General features: G+C 36.5%; 2 protein-coding genes across 2 annotated transcripts in view; both read left to right on the top strand.

Moving 5' to 3' along the window:
• The window catches only part of marchf6 (membrane-associated ring finger (C3HC4) 6), a 37,978-nt gene extending 35,379 nt beyond the window's left edge, over positions 1 to 2,599 (top strand). Inside the window, exon 27 of the mRNA XM_073874962.1 lies at positions 823 to 2,599. Within this exon, the coding sequence (XP_073731063.1) occupies positions 823 to 910 (88 nt within the window). The 3' untranslated portion in view covers positions 911 to 2,599. The remainder of the gene's footprint in view (positions 1 to 822) is intronic.
• A 2,824-nt stretch (positions 2,600 to 5,423) lies between these two features.
• ankrd33bb (ankyrin repeat domain 33Bb) lies at positions 5,424 to 19,154 on the top strand. The gene is made up of 4 exons (XM_055202005.2): positions 5,424 to 6,025; positions 14,623 to 14,752; positions 15,722 to 15,862; positions 17,247 to 19,154. The coding sequence occupies exons 1-4, from the start codon at positions 5,600 to 5,602 to the stop codon at positions 18,053 to 18,055; spliced, it is 1,506 nt and encodes a 501-aa protein (XP_055057980.2). The 5' UTR covers positions 5,424 to 5,599; the 3' UTR covers positions 18,056 to 19,154.
• The last annotated feature ends 880 nt before the right edge of the window (positions 19,155 to 20,034 follow it).

Here is a 20,034-nt window from a genome sequence, read left to right as displayed (position 1 = left end):
TGGCGCATCACGACGGGATCTAGACGAGAAGTTGTGATTTAAAAGTGCATATTGTTTATTTTTCTTGTCAAAAATGACAATCATTTTGCTAGATAAGACACTTATGCCTCGTTTGGGATCGTTTATAGTCCTTTGAAACTCTGTTGAAAAAAACTCTTAAGTGTTGAGTTAAGTATTAAATGTTGGGCTCTATTAAAGTCAATTAAAATGAGAAAAATCCTGCAATGTTTTCCTCAAAAAACATAATTTCTTCTCGACTGAACAAAGAAAGACATCAACATTTTGGATGACATGGTGGTGAGTAAATTATCTGGATTTTTCTTTTAAGAAAATGGAATATTCCTTTAAGCTTAAGTTTTCCCAACATGTCACTAAAAAAGTTGCAGCTGTATTACTAGTTAATCTGGTATTGACAGATAAAGGCACATTTTCAATCGGACATGGCTGATTGTTTAAAAATAGCCAATGATCAGGGCAGATTATATCCTAGTGATCAAAATGGCCGGAAAAACACATGCTGTGTGATTTATTTTGAATTGGGTCACAATGAGTTGCAGTTTGTGTTCTCTATACTTCTAGGATTTCATGACAAATTTAAACAAGGAGTAAAAAGCAAACTATCAGTATCGGTAGATATCATTCAAGTAGTAATCAAAAATCTGCATTGGCACAGAAATTTTGTATCGGTGCATCCCTAAAAGTTAGTGTTGCGTTGTCTATAGTTTTTAGTATTGCTAGTGTCCAGAATTATCCCACCTATGTCTTTATGTTTGCTCTGATTATTTTGTATTAATGTGTCTTTATTCTTCTTCCCCTTTGCAGGTACCTTGTTGGACAGAGACTTGTAAATTATGAACGCAAAGCTGGCAAGGCCAGCACCACCACACAAAGCAGTTCAATGCAGGAGTAAAGAGCTTGAGAAAAAATGGGCATTGCTGTTTTTGTGAGAATGATCAAGCATGTGTTGCGTGAATGACTGAACGGGCCTTCCTTTCCCGCTCTCCCTGCTTTCCTGTGACGTGTGCGTCCGTACGCGTCACCTCTACTAGGACTCTAAAAACTGACCTTTGGCCTCTCTCTCATCCTGCCAGCAAAAAGGGGCAACAAAGCCATGTATATAAATGAGGGGAAAGCGTGAAACCCTAAAGGCAGGCAACCGTGGATTTAATAAGAAAGTCTCGCTCTTTAAAAAAAAGACTAAATGTGTATTAATTTATTAAATCTAGTTGTTACCTTATTTGTGGAGTTTTGTTTGTGGTAAGACTCTTTTTTTCACACCCTTGCAGAGAGGCCAGTCAGACCCCAGAGCCGAAATGTCTCTCAGACCTTTTATTTATTAGATTTGATTTATTTCAATGGAATATAATCTTGAAGATTTTTGAATGAGAGAGTCTCGCTTGATAAAAACGCTTTGAGTAGTGTGTCTTATCTTTTTTCTCCATAATTTAACGCACATGGAGTGGAAGTGGCTCATACTTGTAAGGTTATACTTGTAAGAAAATGCCCATCCACTTTCTCACACGCAAAAAAAAGAGGGAACTTCGTTTCACTAACAGTGAACGTACAAGCACAGAGTCAGTAGCTAGCAATCGAAGTTTTGTTTAAAGGTAGTTTTTATGGCTCACAATGAGCTTCAAAGCCTACCTCTGCCTGCTAGTACTTTTTTTCAACTCTGAATATACAAAATCCCTTCGGGTAGTTTAGGAAATCATTTCGAGTGCTTATTGCACCAGTTGTTGAGCTAGCATATTTGTTTGCCGTTTAGGTTGTAAGATATCGACTGTTTATGTCCGTCTCGTGCTCAGCATGGCTAGGAACACTTTCTCATAGATGTAACTCCGGCACGTACACAGGTTATCTATCGCACTTTTAAAAATTAAACGTCTTTTAAGAGCAGCAATCGTTTGGAAAGTCTCGACCAAAATTTTAAAATCTTAATCACATGTAATTGCACCGTAATTTATCTGATCAGAACTAAAAGGTGATTTAAAACTGGCTGCCGTTTGGTCTGTTTTGTGTTTTTGGGTAAGGAGATGTTCAATGTTCTTGTAAATAATGTAACTTTACAATTATTCTGCGTCATGTTTCCTAGCAGAGTATGTTTTTCCCCATTTCATCTGTGACGAGTTCACGATATCCGAAGTGATCCGCTGAATTTGTCTCGGACAGCTTTAGATAGATGGTGTTAATCAGCGCTGAGATTCTATAAGTGACCTTATAGTTTCTTATAACACTGAAAACTGGATACTGTTTGCTTCTTGATAGTTTAAGGCAAAGTCTTCAGAAAGGCAAATGTTCTATTTTTGTATGTGCAAATATTGACACCGTTTTCATCATTGCCATTAGTTTGATTTTCCTCTGAAGTTTAAGTTCGGCTAGAGTCTGGGTAAAGATAGTAGCCCGGCACTAAATATGGCTGTATCTGGTTTACTAAGCCTTTCCTTTTTTTATAGCATGTTTGTGTGAGAAGTATTCAGTATTCTGAATGTTTAAAACCTCCTGCTTGGGAGGCTCTGGCTGTAACAATTACATCCTCATACTGGCAAACAATTTTTTGTTGAAGACTTTTATTACAGATATTAAATCACAAAGTGTGGTACTTCTTCAGTGCTTCTGTCTTTTAATTCGAGTGTGTAGTTATTGTGTGCGTGATTTTTGCTCATTTATAATCATATAGTCTGTACACATTCAAAGTCAGTATAAACATTAAAAGCTAAATCAATATGTCTTAAGTGTATGCACAGGTTAATGATGCTTGCATTATTAATAATGACTCTTAATTGTATTTATTTGATGTATATTTATATGTATATTTCTTCTTAGTCACTTTTCAATATGCACATCATTTAGTAATCAAATTCATTTCGCATAAAATGAAAATTTAAAGGTCCGACTTCAGTTGTCTGTAAATTCAGTTTTGGGTATGTGTGACAACAAGCTACATAACTTTTTTTTTATATTTTTAGCTCCATGATTTAAGGCAATGGTTCCCAAACTTTTTCAGCGTGCGGCCCCCCTTGTGTACGGTGCATTCCTTTTAAAACTCAACATTTTAATAAAAAAAAAAAAACATTAAATTATACAAAAAGTAGTGCTTTTGGATAGTAGCCTTATTTTTTAGGTTTAACTACACAGAATTCATGATAAATTAACGTATTTCATAAAATGTCATAAAACTGGGGCCCCCCTGGCACCATCTCGCGGCCCCCAGTTTGAAAGCCACTGATATAAGGCATGATCATCTCCATTATAAGAAGCATTTGGAACATTGAGGGGCGGTTTCCCGGACAGGGATAAGATTATTCCTAGACTAAAATTTAAGTACATTTGAGTAGTTTTTACAAACTATCCTTACAAAAAACAATACTTGTGTCCATCTTAAGACCAAACATTGGCTTTGATGTTAAGATGTGTCAGTGCAAGATGTTTTTAAATTACGGCATGTCACACATGCATTTTACTGGGTAAGCCCTGTCCAGGAAACCACCTAAGGGGCCAATCACACCAAACGCGTTTGTGGCAGTTGAAGGCACCTTTTTTAAGTGATATTCTATGGGCAGTGAGCGTATACGCACTTGCTGTTTTTGTCGCCGGTCGCAGCACGCGTCTTTCCATTGTCCAATCCAATGAGGGAAGAGGCGGGCCTCACAATGTGGTTACGGAGGTTTACAATTGTTTGGATCAACCAGCGCTTTTCCGCCCTCAGCGCTCCTTCAAAAGCGCGTGCTGCAGCTGGCGGGAAAAACCGCAAGGCGTTCGGGACGCATACGCTCACTGCCCATAGATTATCATTCAAAAAGGCAACTGCAATAAACGAGTTTTGTGTGTTCAGCCCCTAATGGTGTTTTTTATATGATTCAAGACTTATTTAACAAATGCTGTTTAAAGTTCTGACAGTGAGGTCCTAACGCAACGTGATCTCACGGCAAGTCATGTTATTGAAAAATGTGATAAATTTATTTGTGTACATGGCACAAAATTCAGCTCTTTTCATTCCTTGAGCACGAATTTCTTTGTCGTGTCACTCAGCACGAATTTCTATAAATAGTTTTTCATGTCCATGTCACAATTTTTTTCGTGTCATTTTATGTATTGTTTTCTCATTGTTTTCCCCTATTTTTAAATCATTCTCGCCTAGAGTTGATGTTTGGGTTAGGATGTCTAAAAATGTAACAGAAAGTGATTCTAATCCCAACCCCAAGCGACAATGGTAAGAAAACAGGAAAAAAACAATACATAAAATGACACCAGAAAGTCGTGCCACGGACAAGAAAAATATTTATAGAAATTTGTGCGAGTGACACGAAATGACATTCGTGCTCAAGGCACGAAAAAAGCTTAATTTTGTGCCATGGACACAAATAAATTAATCAAATTTTTTGTGACTATAACACGACTTTCCGTGAGAACGGTCTGATCTAATTGGAGGAATAGTTCACCAAAAATTACTCCATTATTTACACACCCTTATGTTGTCTTAGATGAATATATTTTTTTCTTTTTTTTGAAAAATGAATAATTTAAAAATGCTCTAATGTTATCTGGCAAAGAGGACATTTATCCAATATCAAACTAATCCAACCCTGTAATGGGTTAATATATGCCTTCTGAAGTGAAACAATACCTTTGTGAATAGTTGAGTTTATTTGGAGATAATTTGTGTTCAACTTAAGCAAGGAAGTCTTATATATTTCGCATTACATGAGGGTGAGCATATAAACTACTTGTTTAGTATATCAAACCATGTGGATACCTAAATATCCTCTAGGTTGTGCTGTTTCTAACATGATTAGTCAAAATATCAATTAATCAAATACACATAAACTATGTATGAAGCAAGATAAGTTATTGTGTAAGTAAACAAACACTGATCATAAAGCTTGCTTTGATTTGTTTGTTATCCGTCTTTTAGTAAGGAAAATACAGGAACATCTTATCCACAATGTTATTCCTGCTGCATCCTATTAACTTTACTTCCCTCCACTAATCCAGTGGTGAAGCTGCAGGAGCCAACGGTAGATTACCCTCAAATAAAGCCAAAGTGTGGAACGTCACCAGGAGCTACTTGTATCAAAGCCATCTTACAGCCTAATTAAAAAGAAATGATCTAGAAGGATCATCCGAGCATGAATATAAACAGTTAGGTTTAGCCCTGTGTCCATTTATTATTCTTAGATGCAAATGTTGTTGCATCACTTGTACTGCATTGATTTCCTGGACAGTAAGATTACTGTTCGGCACATGCCACTGTGAAAGCACAAGGGAGGGGATCAAGAGACACTAAGGGGATTAGTAGACTTCTTTTAAAACAGCACTCTTGCACATGCCACTGGAGTTAAAATGGGATAGTTGAGCTCTAAATGATCTTTGGTGGATATGTGATGTTTGTTGAAAGCAATGCTGGTCAGAAGAACATAGTTTTAAGGAACAGAAGCTATATGCTGTGCTAAAGATGCTTACAAAAGGTGTTTGGCTTCAGTTCGCTGGGTATGAGTGCTCTCTTCATGTCAAGTACTGCTTCCAGGGATTACAAGTCATGTGACATTCACACTGTGGATTCTACTCAGGTTTTGCTTTTGTATCCATAGCCATATGTTAAATGGTGCTAATAACTAAGAATGGTGTTGCAGGAGGTCTTCTTCTGGTAATCGATCACCACAATGGCACCAGTGACAACCAAGCAGGAGAAGAGTCCACTGTTCAAAGCTCCACTTTTGCTGAGCCTGCCGGAGACTCTTATTATGGAGATGATGAAGAGCACCATCATTATAATGATGATGATGACGATGATGATGTCTACCAAGAATTTGAGGAGTTGGACTTTTCAGCACTACCAGATACCAAGAGCATTGCATCCGGCGACTCCTTTTACCCACCTGATGATTCGCTTCACTATGAAGCTCCGAGCCCAGAGGCAGTCACCTTCTTCAAGGCCTGCTGCACTAACAATGCCATCATTGTCAAAATCATGATAAGACAAGGTGTGAGAGAGGAAGAGGTGCGAGAGGCCGACAAAAATAACAGAGTAAGTTTTATGAACATTTTATATTTAAAGATTTTCGCATCACTAAATGGAATAGCAAATGGATTCTTCCGGTAGCTCAAATGGGATCATTCTGTTTGATCCCAAATAAAACGTGGTTTTGGATAAAAGAGTCAGCCAGGTATAAAAGTAAAGCAATTTTTTTATTGCTATTGGTCAAGCAAACAGATTGTGCTACCGCCTGCCGGCATTCAATGGGCCAAGTTTTGAATACTCATATTAATAATCACGAAAATTAACCATAGTTAAGTATGCTTTTACTACAGTAACCATGTTTTTGGGGGTAAATTGTGGTTAATTTTTGTAAGCGATACAATTTCAGCCAATAAAAGCAAAATCACCCTAATGGACTTATAGTACTTTTATCCCAGAGAAATATTCAACATTAACTATGATATCCAAAAAATTCAACTTTACAGATTGTATTGATTTGTGCTAGAACATTTTTTATTTGAAAGAGTTTCATTAAGATGATTCAGGATTTAACTCCAGTTGACAGCTAATATTGATGTTCATGTCCAGCTGAATGACAGGTTTGATTTATAGCATACATTTACAGCAACTTTATTGCAGAACTTATTTAAGTGTACATGCAAACTAGTCTATGACAATATTAGTGTAACAGTCTACATGCTGTGAATTTACTAAATATTTGGGTCAATGACGTGGTTCAATTAAATGTAAAGGGTTAAAATTTCAAAATAAATTTGCAGATTACTTGCATACATTCTCTTTTTTGAGGACCAAGTCTGAAATATCTGTTTTTATTTAATTTTGATAATTGCAACAATGTCAATGTGGTGTAACCGGTCTGTGTCAATTGGTGTAACTAGTATTTTTTTAAATGAAAATATAAATATATTCATAAAAATGTGGAATAAAATATAATCATCTAGTTTAGTGTAATATATGATTTTTTAAAAAGAAATTTTTACAGAGCTGTTTTCAGCATATATCAGGACAAATATTACAAAAACGTATTAAAATTTACATTTAGAAATAACTTATAAAATTATATTTTAAAATGATTTTTTTTTATGATTATGCTTACATGCCATCAAGGTGGATAAAATATTTAATATTTCTCATTCTTTGGCGCAATTAGTGGTTACACCATTTGACATTTTCAGGTCCATTCAGTTTTATCTTTCATAAAAATGGTGCAAATGTAATTATTTTGTGTCCGTATGATTCCATTAAATGTAAAAGGGTTAAAATTTCAAAATAAATTAGCGGATTACTTGCATACATTCTCTTTTTTGAGGACCAAGTCTAAAATTTCTGATTTTATATAATTTTGAAAAAAATACTTGAGGGATAATTGCAAAAATGTCAATATGGTGTAACCGGTCTGTGTCAATATTGGTGTAACTAGTACGTTTTTAAATGAAAATATAAATATATTCATAAAAAATCTGGAATAAAATATAATCATCTATTTTAATGTAATATGATTTTTAATTTTTTTTATTTATTTATCAAAGATTATAAAACAGAGCATATTTTTCAGCATATGTCAGAACAAATATTGCAAAAACACATTCAAATTTACATTTAGAAATAACTAATAAAATTATATTTTAAAATTATTTTAATTTTTTTTTTTATGATTACACTTACATGCCACAATTGGCGGTTACACCATTTGACATTTTCAGGTCCATTCAGTTTGAACTTTCATAAAAATGGTGCAAATGTAATTATTTTGTGTCCGTATGTTTCAATTAAATGTAAAAGGGTTAAAATTTCAAAAAATTTGCAGATTACTTGCATACATTCTCTTTTTAAGGAACAAGTCTAAAATTTCAGATTTCATTTCATTTTGAAAGAATACTTGGGGGATAATTGCAAGAATGTCAATGTGGTGTAACCGGTCTCTGTCAATTGGTGTAACTAGTATTTTTTATGAAAATATAAATATATTCATAAAAAATGTGCATCTAGTTTAGTGTAATATGATTTTTTAAAATACATTTTACATAATTTATTAAAGATTATTTATAAAACAGAGCATATTTTTCAGCATATGTCAGGACAAATATTGCAAAAACACATTAAAATTTACATTTAGAAATAATTAATAAAATGATATTTTAAAATTATTTTTTATAAATAAGCTTGTATGCCATCAAGGTGGATAAAATATTTAATATTTCTCATTCTTTGGCCTAATTGGCGGTTACACCATTTGACATTTTCAGGTCCATTCAGTTTGAACTTTCATAAAAGTGGTGCAAATGTAATTTTTTATTGCAGAAAAATATCATAAATACACAATGTACATTGAAATAAATGATGCGTGCTTTTAAAACAAGCTTTTTAAAAAGATTTTTGAATTTCTCATCTTGCCAAACCGTTTTTGTCACTGACCCATTTGCATGATATAATTTCCAGTAGCCAGTCAGACAAATGATGTGTTTAAAATATGGAATTCCTGACAGGATAAGCTTTATCACTCTCCTTAGCTCTGAGAAGCGTACAATTATGACAATATGGGTGATAATGGTGTCATGTTTATGCAAGGATATTAACATATCAAAGAGTCTTTAAGTATGCATGATTCTTGAAATACATGGGGGATGAGCTCATGTGCTGATGCTGTCTTCATCCTCCAGAAATATCCATATTGTAAAGACCTTTCATCCATACATAAATATGACATAAAAGCAGAACCTAAAAGGAAAGACATCTCACTTGGATGGCAACTGTAAAGAGAGCAAAGCAATATATTGTACTACTTAATGGTACACACATAATTTTCGATTGATGTTTAATTGTGAGATTTTACACTCACAGTCACTGCATATACTAAAAATGTTTGTGACCCTGTCAGTGAAATCCAGGCTTAGGTCTCATAATCTGATTATGAGATGAGGAGCATTAAAGTTTGATTTTACATTGATGTCAATCTTTGATATGAGATTATAGTAAAGAATAAGATAGTGTATAAGGTAATTTTCCACACAATGATCTTTAAATTATGTACAGATTATGTTATGTAGAAAAAGTAAATGACAAAAATGACTTCTTTATTTGTATTATTTGTATTAGTATCTGAATTGGTTGTGAACGAAATCTTAAGAAATCTGTCTGCAGGCAAATTTTCTCTCTTAACTTCATAAGCAGTTGTGATGTTCGGTTGCGATCTGTAATGTCCCGTCGACAGTTGAAATCTCAGGGGTTTGCGTTTGCACTTTGCACCCAGACAGCTAAAGTCTTGGAACAGATTGCAGTTCGAAACGCAGCCCAAGCAGATCGTAATCACGCCTGAGCTTTTAAAGACTCTCAAAGACTTCGAAATACCCCAGGGTTCTGTACAGAAAAGGATTTTCGGACACTCGCATGAGTAAAAAACCCCAATTTGCCTTTTAGGAAGAGAACTTTCAGTGCAATCAGAATTCTACTGAGAAGAATCTAGCCGTAGGCCGTGAAAGACTAAATTTGAATCTGCCACCCATTGTCATGCTAAATTATACGAGAAAACCGAGATGACTTCCTTCCTCAATAAATCAATGTAACTGAAACTGCACAGACTTCAACTAAACGCATCTGGCTGCCTGAAAATAGCAGATTATAACATATGAAATTGGTCTCACTCTTTTCCACAGTTACTGTGACTAGACACTGTCGCTGGGGTGGTACCTTTACAGGTACACCAAGCATATTACAATGTTGTACTTTTTTGGGTACATAACTGTACCTATTGTGTACCTTTAAAGGAATAGTTAAATGTTTTGAACCCCTAAATACAAAATTTAGAGTAATGGTATTTTATGTATTCTGACTTATTGACACAGTTTAAGAGCTGGTTTTCGATAGAAAAAGTGTCTAAAAAGCAGTTGGACATGTGACAGAGTATTTCTGTGGCAAATGCACTTCGCCAGGGTTCGTACAGTTTTTCGGAACGCGGGTACATCTTATGTAGCATGGGTAGACCTTACGTATAATTTCTTTTATGGGCCCTTTCCCCGGAAAAGCACGCCCATACGTCAATACGCACAACCGGCGCAACGTCATAGAATGTCTCTGAACAGGTTCACGCCCACTGTTGGGGGAAATCAGACTAGACCTTCCATTGACTTCCATCCAAAACAGCGGAACAAAGCAACGCTCGCACACAGCCGGCAGGCGCAAACAACTTCAGATCAAACACGTTGAGCAATTATCCGTCCACCCTGCCCGCCACAGAGCCCGAAAGACACACCAACACATTTAATTTGGTCAATCTAAAAACATGTCTCTTTCATTCTCCCAGCATCAAATTTGTGTAACAACGCTCCCTATTGGCCAGAGGTGGCTTACCCGGACATTTACTCATACCTCATCGAGTCAACAGTGAAGCAAGTGAATGATTTTACTTCGTATTTGAAAGTTACTTCGTATTTATTTATTTATTATGTCTTTATATTTAGAGTAATGAGTGCACTTTTCCGTCGAGTCATACAACTAACTGGCTTAGCGATATTTCCAGCAATCACTGGATGGCGTTGTTACACAGATTTGACGCTGTGAGAATGAAAGGGACATGTTTTTATATTGACCAAATTAAATGTGTTAATGTATCTTTCGGGCTCTATGGCAGGCAGGGTGGACAGATAATTACTCGACATGTTTAATCTGAGTGATTTCATGGGTTGTTTGCGCCTGCCGGCTGTGTGGGAACGTTGCTTTGTTCCGCTATTTTGAATGGAAGCCAATGGAAGGGCTGTTTTTTTATCCCCAAAAAAGGGGCGGTGACGAAATTTACAGTCAAGTTCCCGGATGTGCCGGTAGTCCGTATCAGCTGGAGAGCGAGAAACAAGGATTCTAGAAGTCACAGTCAACAGTTCACGCGACAGCTTTGTTTTATATCAAGACTCAACACGAAAGAAGAAGTGTGTTTTTGGATGTAAGCAGAAGAAAGCCAGCATTATGAATTTTTTTTGTTTATGCGGGGTAGCAGTGGACTTTGGCAAGTGTGTTTGTTTAATTCTGGATTTTGTTGAAAAGTCCCAACTGGGTCATGAGTTGCAAGCGTTAATAAGACGTCTGTGTTATGTTTGAAATCAGCGCTTAAGTGCATATTTTGTAACTGACCCAAACATGAAGTGAATCATAAATTATCCAGTGCTGGATCCTGTGTTGCACTTGTGATCGCTCCTCCTGCAGCTCGTAACTCCTCCTCCCGAATGTTTTGTGTGTGTCCGCAAACAATCGCTAGGCTGTTGTGATGACGCAAGAGTTGCAACTACGGTAGTTGAGAGGCCATTCTTTGTGTTCTTTTATAAATGTTTCTGAAGCCTGATGAAATCGTTATAAATGTGTGTTTAATACTGTAAAAGACCCTCAGTCACTGACCTTGCCGTCCAGAATGAAAGACAATATTCCAACTTGAACAAGAGCTATCTCTTAGTACCACGTGGTTTATATCCGTCTTCCCGCTGATTGGGCCGACATTTCTGACACACCCACCAAACGAGAGAAAACGCATCTAAAACCTGTTGCACACTGTTTCCAGGAAACATGTCGTTCATCCCGGAAACCGTAGCAAAATGTTACGCACCGGTGTGAGCTTGAACGTGCCCCTGATCTGTCTTTTATAAATCAGATAAAACTAAAGACTCTTCGGAGATATGAGGGATGTCATACTACTCTATAGGTAGTCAAGATTAACATCAGATATGCAGAAACAGCTTGTGTTATGGGAGCTTTAAGGTACACGTTAGGTCCTTAGGGTATAATATTGTACCCCAAAAGGTACATTTCAATGTGTTGTGTCATTTACTCACTTACACTAAAGGTACAAAAATGAACCTTTGAGGGTACCACCCTAGTGACAGAAAAGGCACAGTTTATATACACTGCTAGAAAAAGTTACAAAGGTACACCTTTGTACCTAAATGTTACATATTGGAGCATTTTTAAAAGGACACTCCACTTTTTTTGAAAATATTCCAGCTCCCCTAGAGTTAAACACTTGATTTTTATCGTTTTGGAATCCATTCAGCTGATCTCCGGGTCTGGCGCTAGCACATTTAGCATAGCTTAGCACAATCAATTGAATCTGATTAGACCATTAGCATCGCGCTAAAAATAACCAGAGTTTCAATAACCATTTTTCCTATTTAAAACTTGACTCTTCTGTAGTTACATCGTGTACTAAGACTGGCAGAAAATTAAAAGTTCTGCCGGTGCGATTTTCTAGGCAGATATGGCTAGGAACTACACTCTCATTCTGGCATAATAATCAAGGACTTTGCTGTTTTAACATGGCTGCAGCAGGCGTAGTGATATTACACACTGCCCGAAAATAGTCCCCTGCCATTGAAAGTAACCAAGGGGACTATTTTTAGCTGGAAAATAAGCATATTTTCAAAAAAAAGTTAAAGGCTGTCCCAGTGACTTCCTTTATACCATTTTCTGACAGTGGTGCTGATAATGAGAAAACTTCCCCTGTCACACTGCTGCCTGGTACAAGCATTGAATTTGTTAACAAACATCTTATTTTGCTTTACGTACTATCTAGAACGACTCTTTTAACTCACACGGCACAGTTTTAAAGCTAACTGTTTTGAACAGAAGCAACACAGAAACAAACTCATTCGGATACAGAAAACACTTGTTTGCCCAAGCAGCGACTTCAGCAGTGATAAAAGACTTGTAGCTTTCCTCTTTTAAGACTTTACGAGCAATTTGCATATAAATGTCTTTTAACTAACACAGACCCTGATCATTTGTGTAATACAAATCCTGTTCTGCCACCATTAGGACAGGGGAAATTGTATGTGTTGCACAGTTAAACAGCTTCATTAAACCTCATTACTTAATGATCCTGTTTATCAACTTCAGGTAAACCTGTTTACAATGCTAGGAATAAGAAGGTATACAAAACCGATCATGCTTTTGTTTCAGGAAACCAAAATGTTCTGTATTTAACACAGTTTACATTGACGTTTGTATTCACCTTCACCTTGTTAACCTTCTGAGTGCCGGGGAGGTTTAGGAGGTTTGAGAGGATTTACGGTGGCGTGACATTTCACTAACTTAAAGACTGCTTGGTGTAAGTAACATGGCGTCATGTGTCATTACTGTACATTTTCTTAATGTTTTCATTGTTTTCTAGTAAAAAATATACAAACATCCATGCACCAAAATCAATCTTGAGAACAATAAATACTATTTTTTTAAGAGTACTTGTTTTAATTAATTGAATTTGTTAAGATCTAATGAACCTAAAATAAGCTATCTAGTAAATGTTGTGTTTCCAGTAATATTTTTTATTACTCTTTGGGTAAGTTTTTGCATAAACACCAAAAATGCTAGCAGACAAGCACTGCACTGAGCCCACAGGGAACTCCATACTAAATCTTAGCTAATAGTCTTTATAGGGCTTACCATCTGCCTGTAGTGCTCTATAATCACTCACAATCTGGAGATAGCAAAGAGAGCTGCTCTGTACTATTCAACCCAACGCTCATGCATTTATTTAGGTTTCCCCCTAACTCATCTGTACATTTTTACATTTGCTGAATTGCTTTCTTATATTGCTGCACTTATTGAGATTATCCATTATATTCATTTATTATTCAGTTGTATGATTTATTTGCACAATTTACAATATATCCTTATTTATTATTACAAAGATTTTTAACAGTCAATTTTTACTATAGTATTTTTTAAAGTATAATATTTGAAAACCTCAGATGCAAAAGTCGCTAAACGCCACCTTCGTCAAAAGTGAGATACTTTTATTAACCATAGTATTATGCTATATCAAATGATAAGTATTATACTTTCATCACTATTATACATTCTGCTTTATCCTGGCTATATAGGCCATTCAGAAATACTAGTTCAGAAAATGACACCTCAATTTTTCTGCAAAGCCCTCTAAGTGCACAGAAGATGAATGGGATGAAAAATGCTGCCCGAAACGATTATAGAGCAGATTTAAACGTAGCTGCCTTAACTTAGTTGAGTATTTAAACCTGAATATAACCTAAATGTGGCAGGTACATGGAAAAAAAGTGGATTTTTTTCAGAAGTTGTAGTTTTCGCCAAAAAAGCTTGCATGCACTTAGAGGGTTTTGCAGCGAAAGACAGTGAGATTTGTTTAATACTAATGAAATGACTAAAGTGACATTTGTGAAAGTTAAGGCATTTCAATTACTGACTATTAACATTTTCATTGCCATTAAAGTGAAATAACTGAACTTGAAGAGAGACTGATAAAAAAAGCTAATTTACAAAAAAAACATGTCACATGCACTTAGGGGGGTTTTGCATTAGAACTTTTCATTTCAATAAAGCCTTTTTCATCTAACATTATACATTTGTTTATTGTACCAGTCCTAATATTTGATTTGGCACAATGGCCTTCCAATTTTTCTGCACTTGTATGCTTCATTGTTTGTAGCACTACACTTGGCTGTGTTTGCTGTATTGACAAATGCATCCATTGAATTCACTGGCACAAAGCAAAGTTTAACTGCTGCAATGCATAATACACTTTCAAGACCTAATTTCAAACGATAGACATTGTAGACGTCAAATGACACTTCCAGACTGTTAAGGTGACATATATTTCCTCTACCCAACAGACAGGTCTGATAGTGGCATGTTACCAGGGCTATGTGGATGTGGTCGTTGCTCTTTCTCAATGTCCGTATGTGGACGTGAATTGGCAAGATAATGAGGGAAACACAGCTCTCATGACCGCTGCACAAGCAGGTAAGGGAAGTGACCTCAGTTCTGCTATTACAGGCAATCGCTCCTGTCTCCAATTATGCCTATCAATAAAATCCCATGTTTCCCCTATGCCTAAACATTTTATGCAAAATACAAGCAATATTTTTAACAAAATACTTCTAATTTTAGTGGTGCCGTTAATGCTACTGTTGTTTATACTTTGGGTTATACTTATTAATTATACTTATTATAATATGGAGTGTAATTTGTCCCAGCACGTACAAGAATGATTGTTAATTCACAAGGTTTGTTAAGGAGACGTGCTGCATACTATTACTGCACTGTACGATGTTACTGCATTGTATAATTGTGTGTCCGAAATAGCCCCCTATACCCTCATTCACTATTTCCTACATTAGTTCGCTAATATAGTACACTTAAATAAATGAATGAATGAAAATGAGTCAGTCAATTCGGACACTAAACATCAAAAGCGCTGCGGGTGACAACTTGTGTCTAGAAATAGGATTTGATTTGCCACGCGCCTCTCAGTGAAGAGTAACGGCGGCTAGCAGTTGAATGTACATCAGTAGTAGTTGTTGTTGTTGCTGTGTATTAGGATTGATTAAGTGCACTTAACAATGTCCACAATAATTTCAGACCACTACAAAATGGTTGCACCATTTAAGGGTATAAAGAGCTAATTTAGACACATGCATACTGCATTGTACACTATTACTGCACTGTATACTATTACTGCACTGTATGCTATTACTGCAGTGTAGGTGTTTTTTTGTAATACTGTTACTCTACTAATAATTAGAGCATTGTATTAGCAACACAAAGGTCAATCCCGGGAACAAACATGCCAATTAAAAATGTAAATGCACATGTAAGTCGCTTTGGGTAAAGGTGTCAACCAAGTACATAAGTGTACTTTTTAAAGGTTTTTTGTATAAGCTGCTTTATAATGTTTATATTATATCCTATCTCTGTTCTTCTCAACTATAGGACACAGTATGATTACCTACTACCTGCTGAACTATTTTCCTGGTCTGGACCTTGAGCGCAGAAACTGTCATGGCTTCACTGCGATGATGAAAGCAGCCATGCAGGGTAGAGCTGAATGCGTACGAGCCCTAATGATGACAGGTACAGTGTATTCGGCTTAAAGTTAAAGGGGTCATATGTGATTATATGTTATGTTTTTAAAAGCTGTTTGTGCATATAGAAGGTCCGTAAACTTGCAAAGATTAAAGTCTTAAAGCCAAAGAGATACTCTTTTTAAAAGTAAAGGCTCATATTTCCTAAAATGCTTAATTCAAACACGCCCCCACATTTGCATAACACCAGGGGAGCGGAAATTCCAAATATGGTAAGGGGCGTAACATTTCCATCACATGCTGGAGGTATTCAGTCAATCACAATGCATTAGATAGCTGGCCAATCAGAGCACACCACACTTTTCGGATCGTAAAAATCTACACATTACAGAAAGGCGGAGCATAGAGAAGCAACAATAATGTTCGATATGTATAAAAGAATGTGTTTTAACCTTAAAGCACCTAAACACATTGCATTATACCAAATACACAATATAATGTTCTTTTTGGCAACGCCATATGACCCCTTTAATATGCATTCTTAATTTAGTTCATACATATTAATTTTGCATTATGTTCCTCTGGATGAAGTGGATTAGTCCATTTTCTTTAAAAAAAATCCAGATAATTTACTCATCACCATGTCATCCAAAATGTTGATGTCTTTCTTAGTTCCGTCGAGAAAAAATTATGTTTTTTGAGGAAAACATTCCAGGATTTTTCTCATTTTAATGGACTTTAATGGACACCAACACTAAAATTGCAGTTTCAAAGGACTCTAAACGATCTCAAACGAGGCATAAGGGTCTTATCTAGCAAAACGATTGTCATTTTTGGCAAGAAAAATAAAAAATATGCACTTTAAAACCACAACTTCTCGTCTTCCTCCAGTCTTGTGACGTGCCAGCGCAACCTCACGTAATTGTGTAATGACGTGGAAAGGTCACGTGTTACATATATAAAACGCACATTTGCGGACCATTTTAAACAATAAACTGACACAAAGACATTAATTAGTATCATTCAACATACAACAACGTCGGAACGGCCCTCTTTCTCCACACTTGTAATCACTGGGGCGTAGTTTCGCATACATCATCCGTGACTTCTTGACGTGATGACGTATTACATGAGGTCGCGCTGGCGCTTCACATGTCCGGAGGAGGACGAGAGGTTGTGGTTTAAAAGTGCATATTTTTTATTTTTCTTGCCAAAAATTGCATTAAAACTGTTAAGTGTTGGGGTCCATTAAAGTCCATTAAAATAAGAGAAATCCTGGAATGTTTTCCTCAAAAAACAGAATTTATTCTTGACTGAACAAAGAAATACATCAACATTTTGGATAACATGGTTGTAAGTAAATTATCTGGATTTTTTTTAAAGAAAATTGACTAATCCTTTAAGGCCTCTTTCTAATGTATTTCTTTTTGCAGGAGGAGATGTTGAAGCAAGGGACTTTGGGCGCAAGTTAACCCCACGGGAATGGGCCATTTTCACAGGCCGCTACCAGACAGTCATGCTGATCTCACGACTGATGGAACAGCCATGTGCCGAACAGTTCTGTGACTCTTACCGAATGGAGTGGCCCATGCTGAGTGAGCTAGTGGCCCAATCGAAGGAGCCCAAGTCCTGCTGGAGAAAGTTCTCGCAGCATATCTGCACCCTGTTTACCATCAGCATGAAGGTGAACCCTGTAGACGATGGCGTTCTGCACTACATGGTACGGATGACCACGGCATTGGCCAGCCCATTCATAGCCACTGCCTGCCGCACCGTGTGCCCGGGCAGCCCTCCGTGCGTGGGTAAATTTCGCCCCGCTGTGCAGTATATCTTCGGTAAACAGCGTCTGGCTGAGCTGAAGAACCTGGGACCCGAACGTCTCAACAACTACAAGCGTCTCTTCCAGAACTCCAGAGTGCTGCTGGTCCCCAAGAAGCAGGAGCGTCGAGCCAGCCTGCAGCACCAGTTGCTGCAAAACGTCGCCAGCGTGGCCCTAAGGAGGAGCAGCTTGCTGCCCCTTCATATGATGCGAAGGAGCAGCGTGCGCCCCGGTATGGTGGTGCCTAAAGTCATGCTGTGCAAAGCTCCTCCTCTCTCATTCATCCCCGAGAAGCCGGGGAAAGCTACAAAAGACTCAAAACATCTACAGATCCCTAAATGGAAGTACAAGGCAGTTAAGGAAGAGAAAAAGCAAACCGAACAGATGGACAAGTTGAGATTGCCTGTTTTGAAGAAAAAGTGACCTGGCTTTGAATCAGACTGATCTCACGGAAAGTCGTGTTATAGTCAAATCATTTAATTAATTTATTTGTGTCCATGGCACGAAATTCAGCTTTTTTCGTGCCTTGAACACGAATGTCTTTTTCGTTTCACTTGCACAAATGTCTATATTTTTTGTGTTTTTGTGACTCCAACACGATTTTCCGTGAGATCATGTTGCTTTGAATGCTTTAGGGGCCGTTTACGTTTCTAGCTAGAGATACAACTACGGTCAAATCTTGAGATGTTGGTGTGGTTTCCCAGACAGGGATTAGTTTAAGCCAGGACTAGGCCTTAGTTTAATTTTGGCCTTACTCAATACATTACTTATGTGGATTTTGAGGCAAAACAAAGGGCATTGATGTATTGTAAGATATGTTAGTGCAAGTTGTTTTCAGTTTGGACAGCTCTACATTCATTTTAGTCTAGGACTGGTCAAATCCCTGTCCGGGAAACCTCCCCATTGGGTTTAGGGTTAAATTTGGGGGTAAGATTAAGATGAAAAGCAGCAATTCTGGCTAAATAGGATAGAAGTCCCGTGAAATGTCGGGTTTAGGGTTAGGTTTGGGGGTAATATTAATAACAGTGTTCATTCGTCAAGATTTCACAAGATTTGGGCCACAGCTGTATCCCCTCTAGCCACAACCGCCGATACACATGGCACAAAAAGCATTATAAAAACAATTCAGGTGACTGTTCATTGTGACTGAAGATGTACTTTCGGAGATCTAATGACAATGGATGAAGCTTTGAATCTTGTAGCTTTAGTTAAGTGCTTTCTATTTAATTTCTTATACAATCTAAGAGGTGAAATACTTCGCACCAAAACTTTGCACGGCTGGCCACAAAGCAATTTATGCAGCTGAGTGATTCTCGTGAAATTAGACTTATAAGGTGTCATGAAACATTTTGATAAAAAAAGGAAATGCAAAGTAAAAGTATCAAAATAAGAAGCATACAGTTACAAACATCTCTTCATGTACTATTTTGCACATGATTTTAAATGACATCATACAAACCAATTTTGTTGTTTTTTCCACATTTAAGGGGAAATTTTCATTACCGCAATGTGTCCATGACTGGATTTGCGTTCTTTGACATGGAAATATTTATACTTAAAATATCTAAAAAATAAAAAGCTTCAGTGCATATTATAAACATTTGCAGTAAAGAAACATGTGGTATTTGGTGATCATTGGTAAATGTAGAGACAATAATAAGGAAAATAAATGTGTCCAAGACCAATTTTGTCATCCTCCGCAACAATTTTCAATCATTGTTTAAGCTCTTAAAGAACTAACATTTTCAAAAAAAAAAAATTTTTTTTTTGGAAAGGACATAAATGACTCTCAAGATGGCTACCAGGTAAGCAGTTCTTATTCTTTCTCTCCAGATAAAAGTTAACATTTTGTTTGTTATAGTACCTAGACAACTTTTTAGTTCTCATTACCGAAACATGAGTTTGTAAATGCATATATTTAATGTAATATCATGTTGCGGTAATGATCATTTTTGATAATGATAATCTAATAATGTAAATAATTCTACAGGAAATATTTTTTAAATCCTGTAAAAATAATGGTTATAGTAAATTCATATCTTCATCTTATATGTGCAAAGAAAAATTGGCTTCAAGGGCTTTTTAAAAAAAACTGATGCTGGACACCTTCTAAATCTGGATTTCCTGAGAATCACCCAGCTGTACCAGCAATGCAGTCTGAAAACCATCCAGTAGGGCTCAGTATTACATCTAGTCACTAAAGGCAAAGCTTCACGCTCCTATAAAACCCAACCCAGACTAGCCCATTTCATTTTCATTCAAAATGCATTTCTTCAAAATCCATATCTCGAGACACATTTTTAAGATAGCTATAAAAATCAACAGCAGCATCACAGCATCAACACATTTTATGTATCCAAAGAAGTGTATAGGGATTAATATTTAATTTGAATTGATCATTT

Source organism: Misgurnus anguillicaudatus, chromosome 2 (assembly GCF_027580225.2).
Source record: "Misgurnus anguillicaudatus chromosome 2, ASM2758022v2, whole genome shotgun sequence".
NCBI classification, from domain to species: domain Eukaryota; kingdom Metazoa; phylum Chordata; class Actinopteri; order Cypriniformes; family Cobitidae; genus Misgurnus; species Misgurnus anguillicaudatus.
This window is presented reverse-complemented; position numbering and strand designations above follow the sequence as displayed.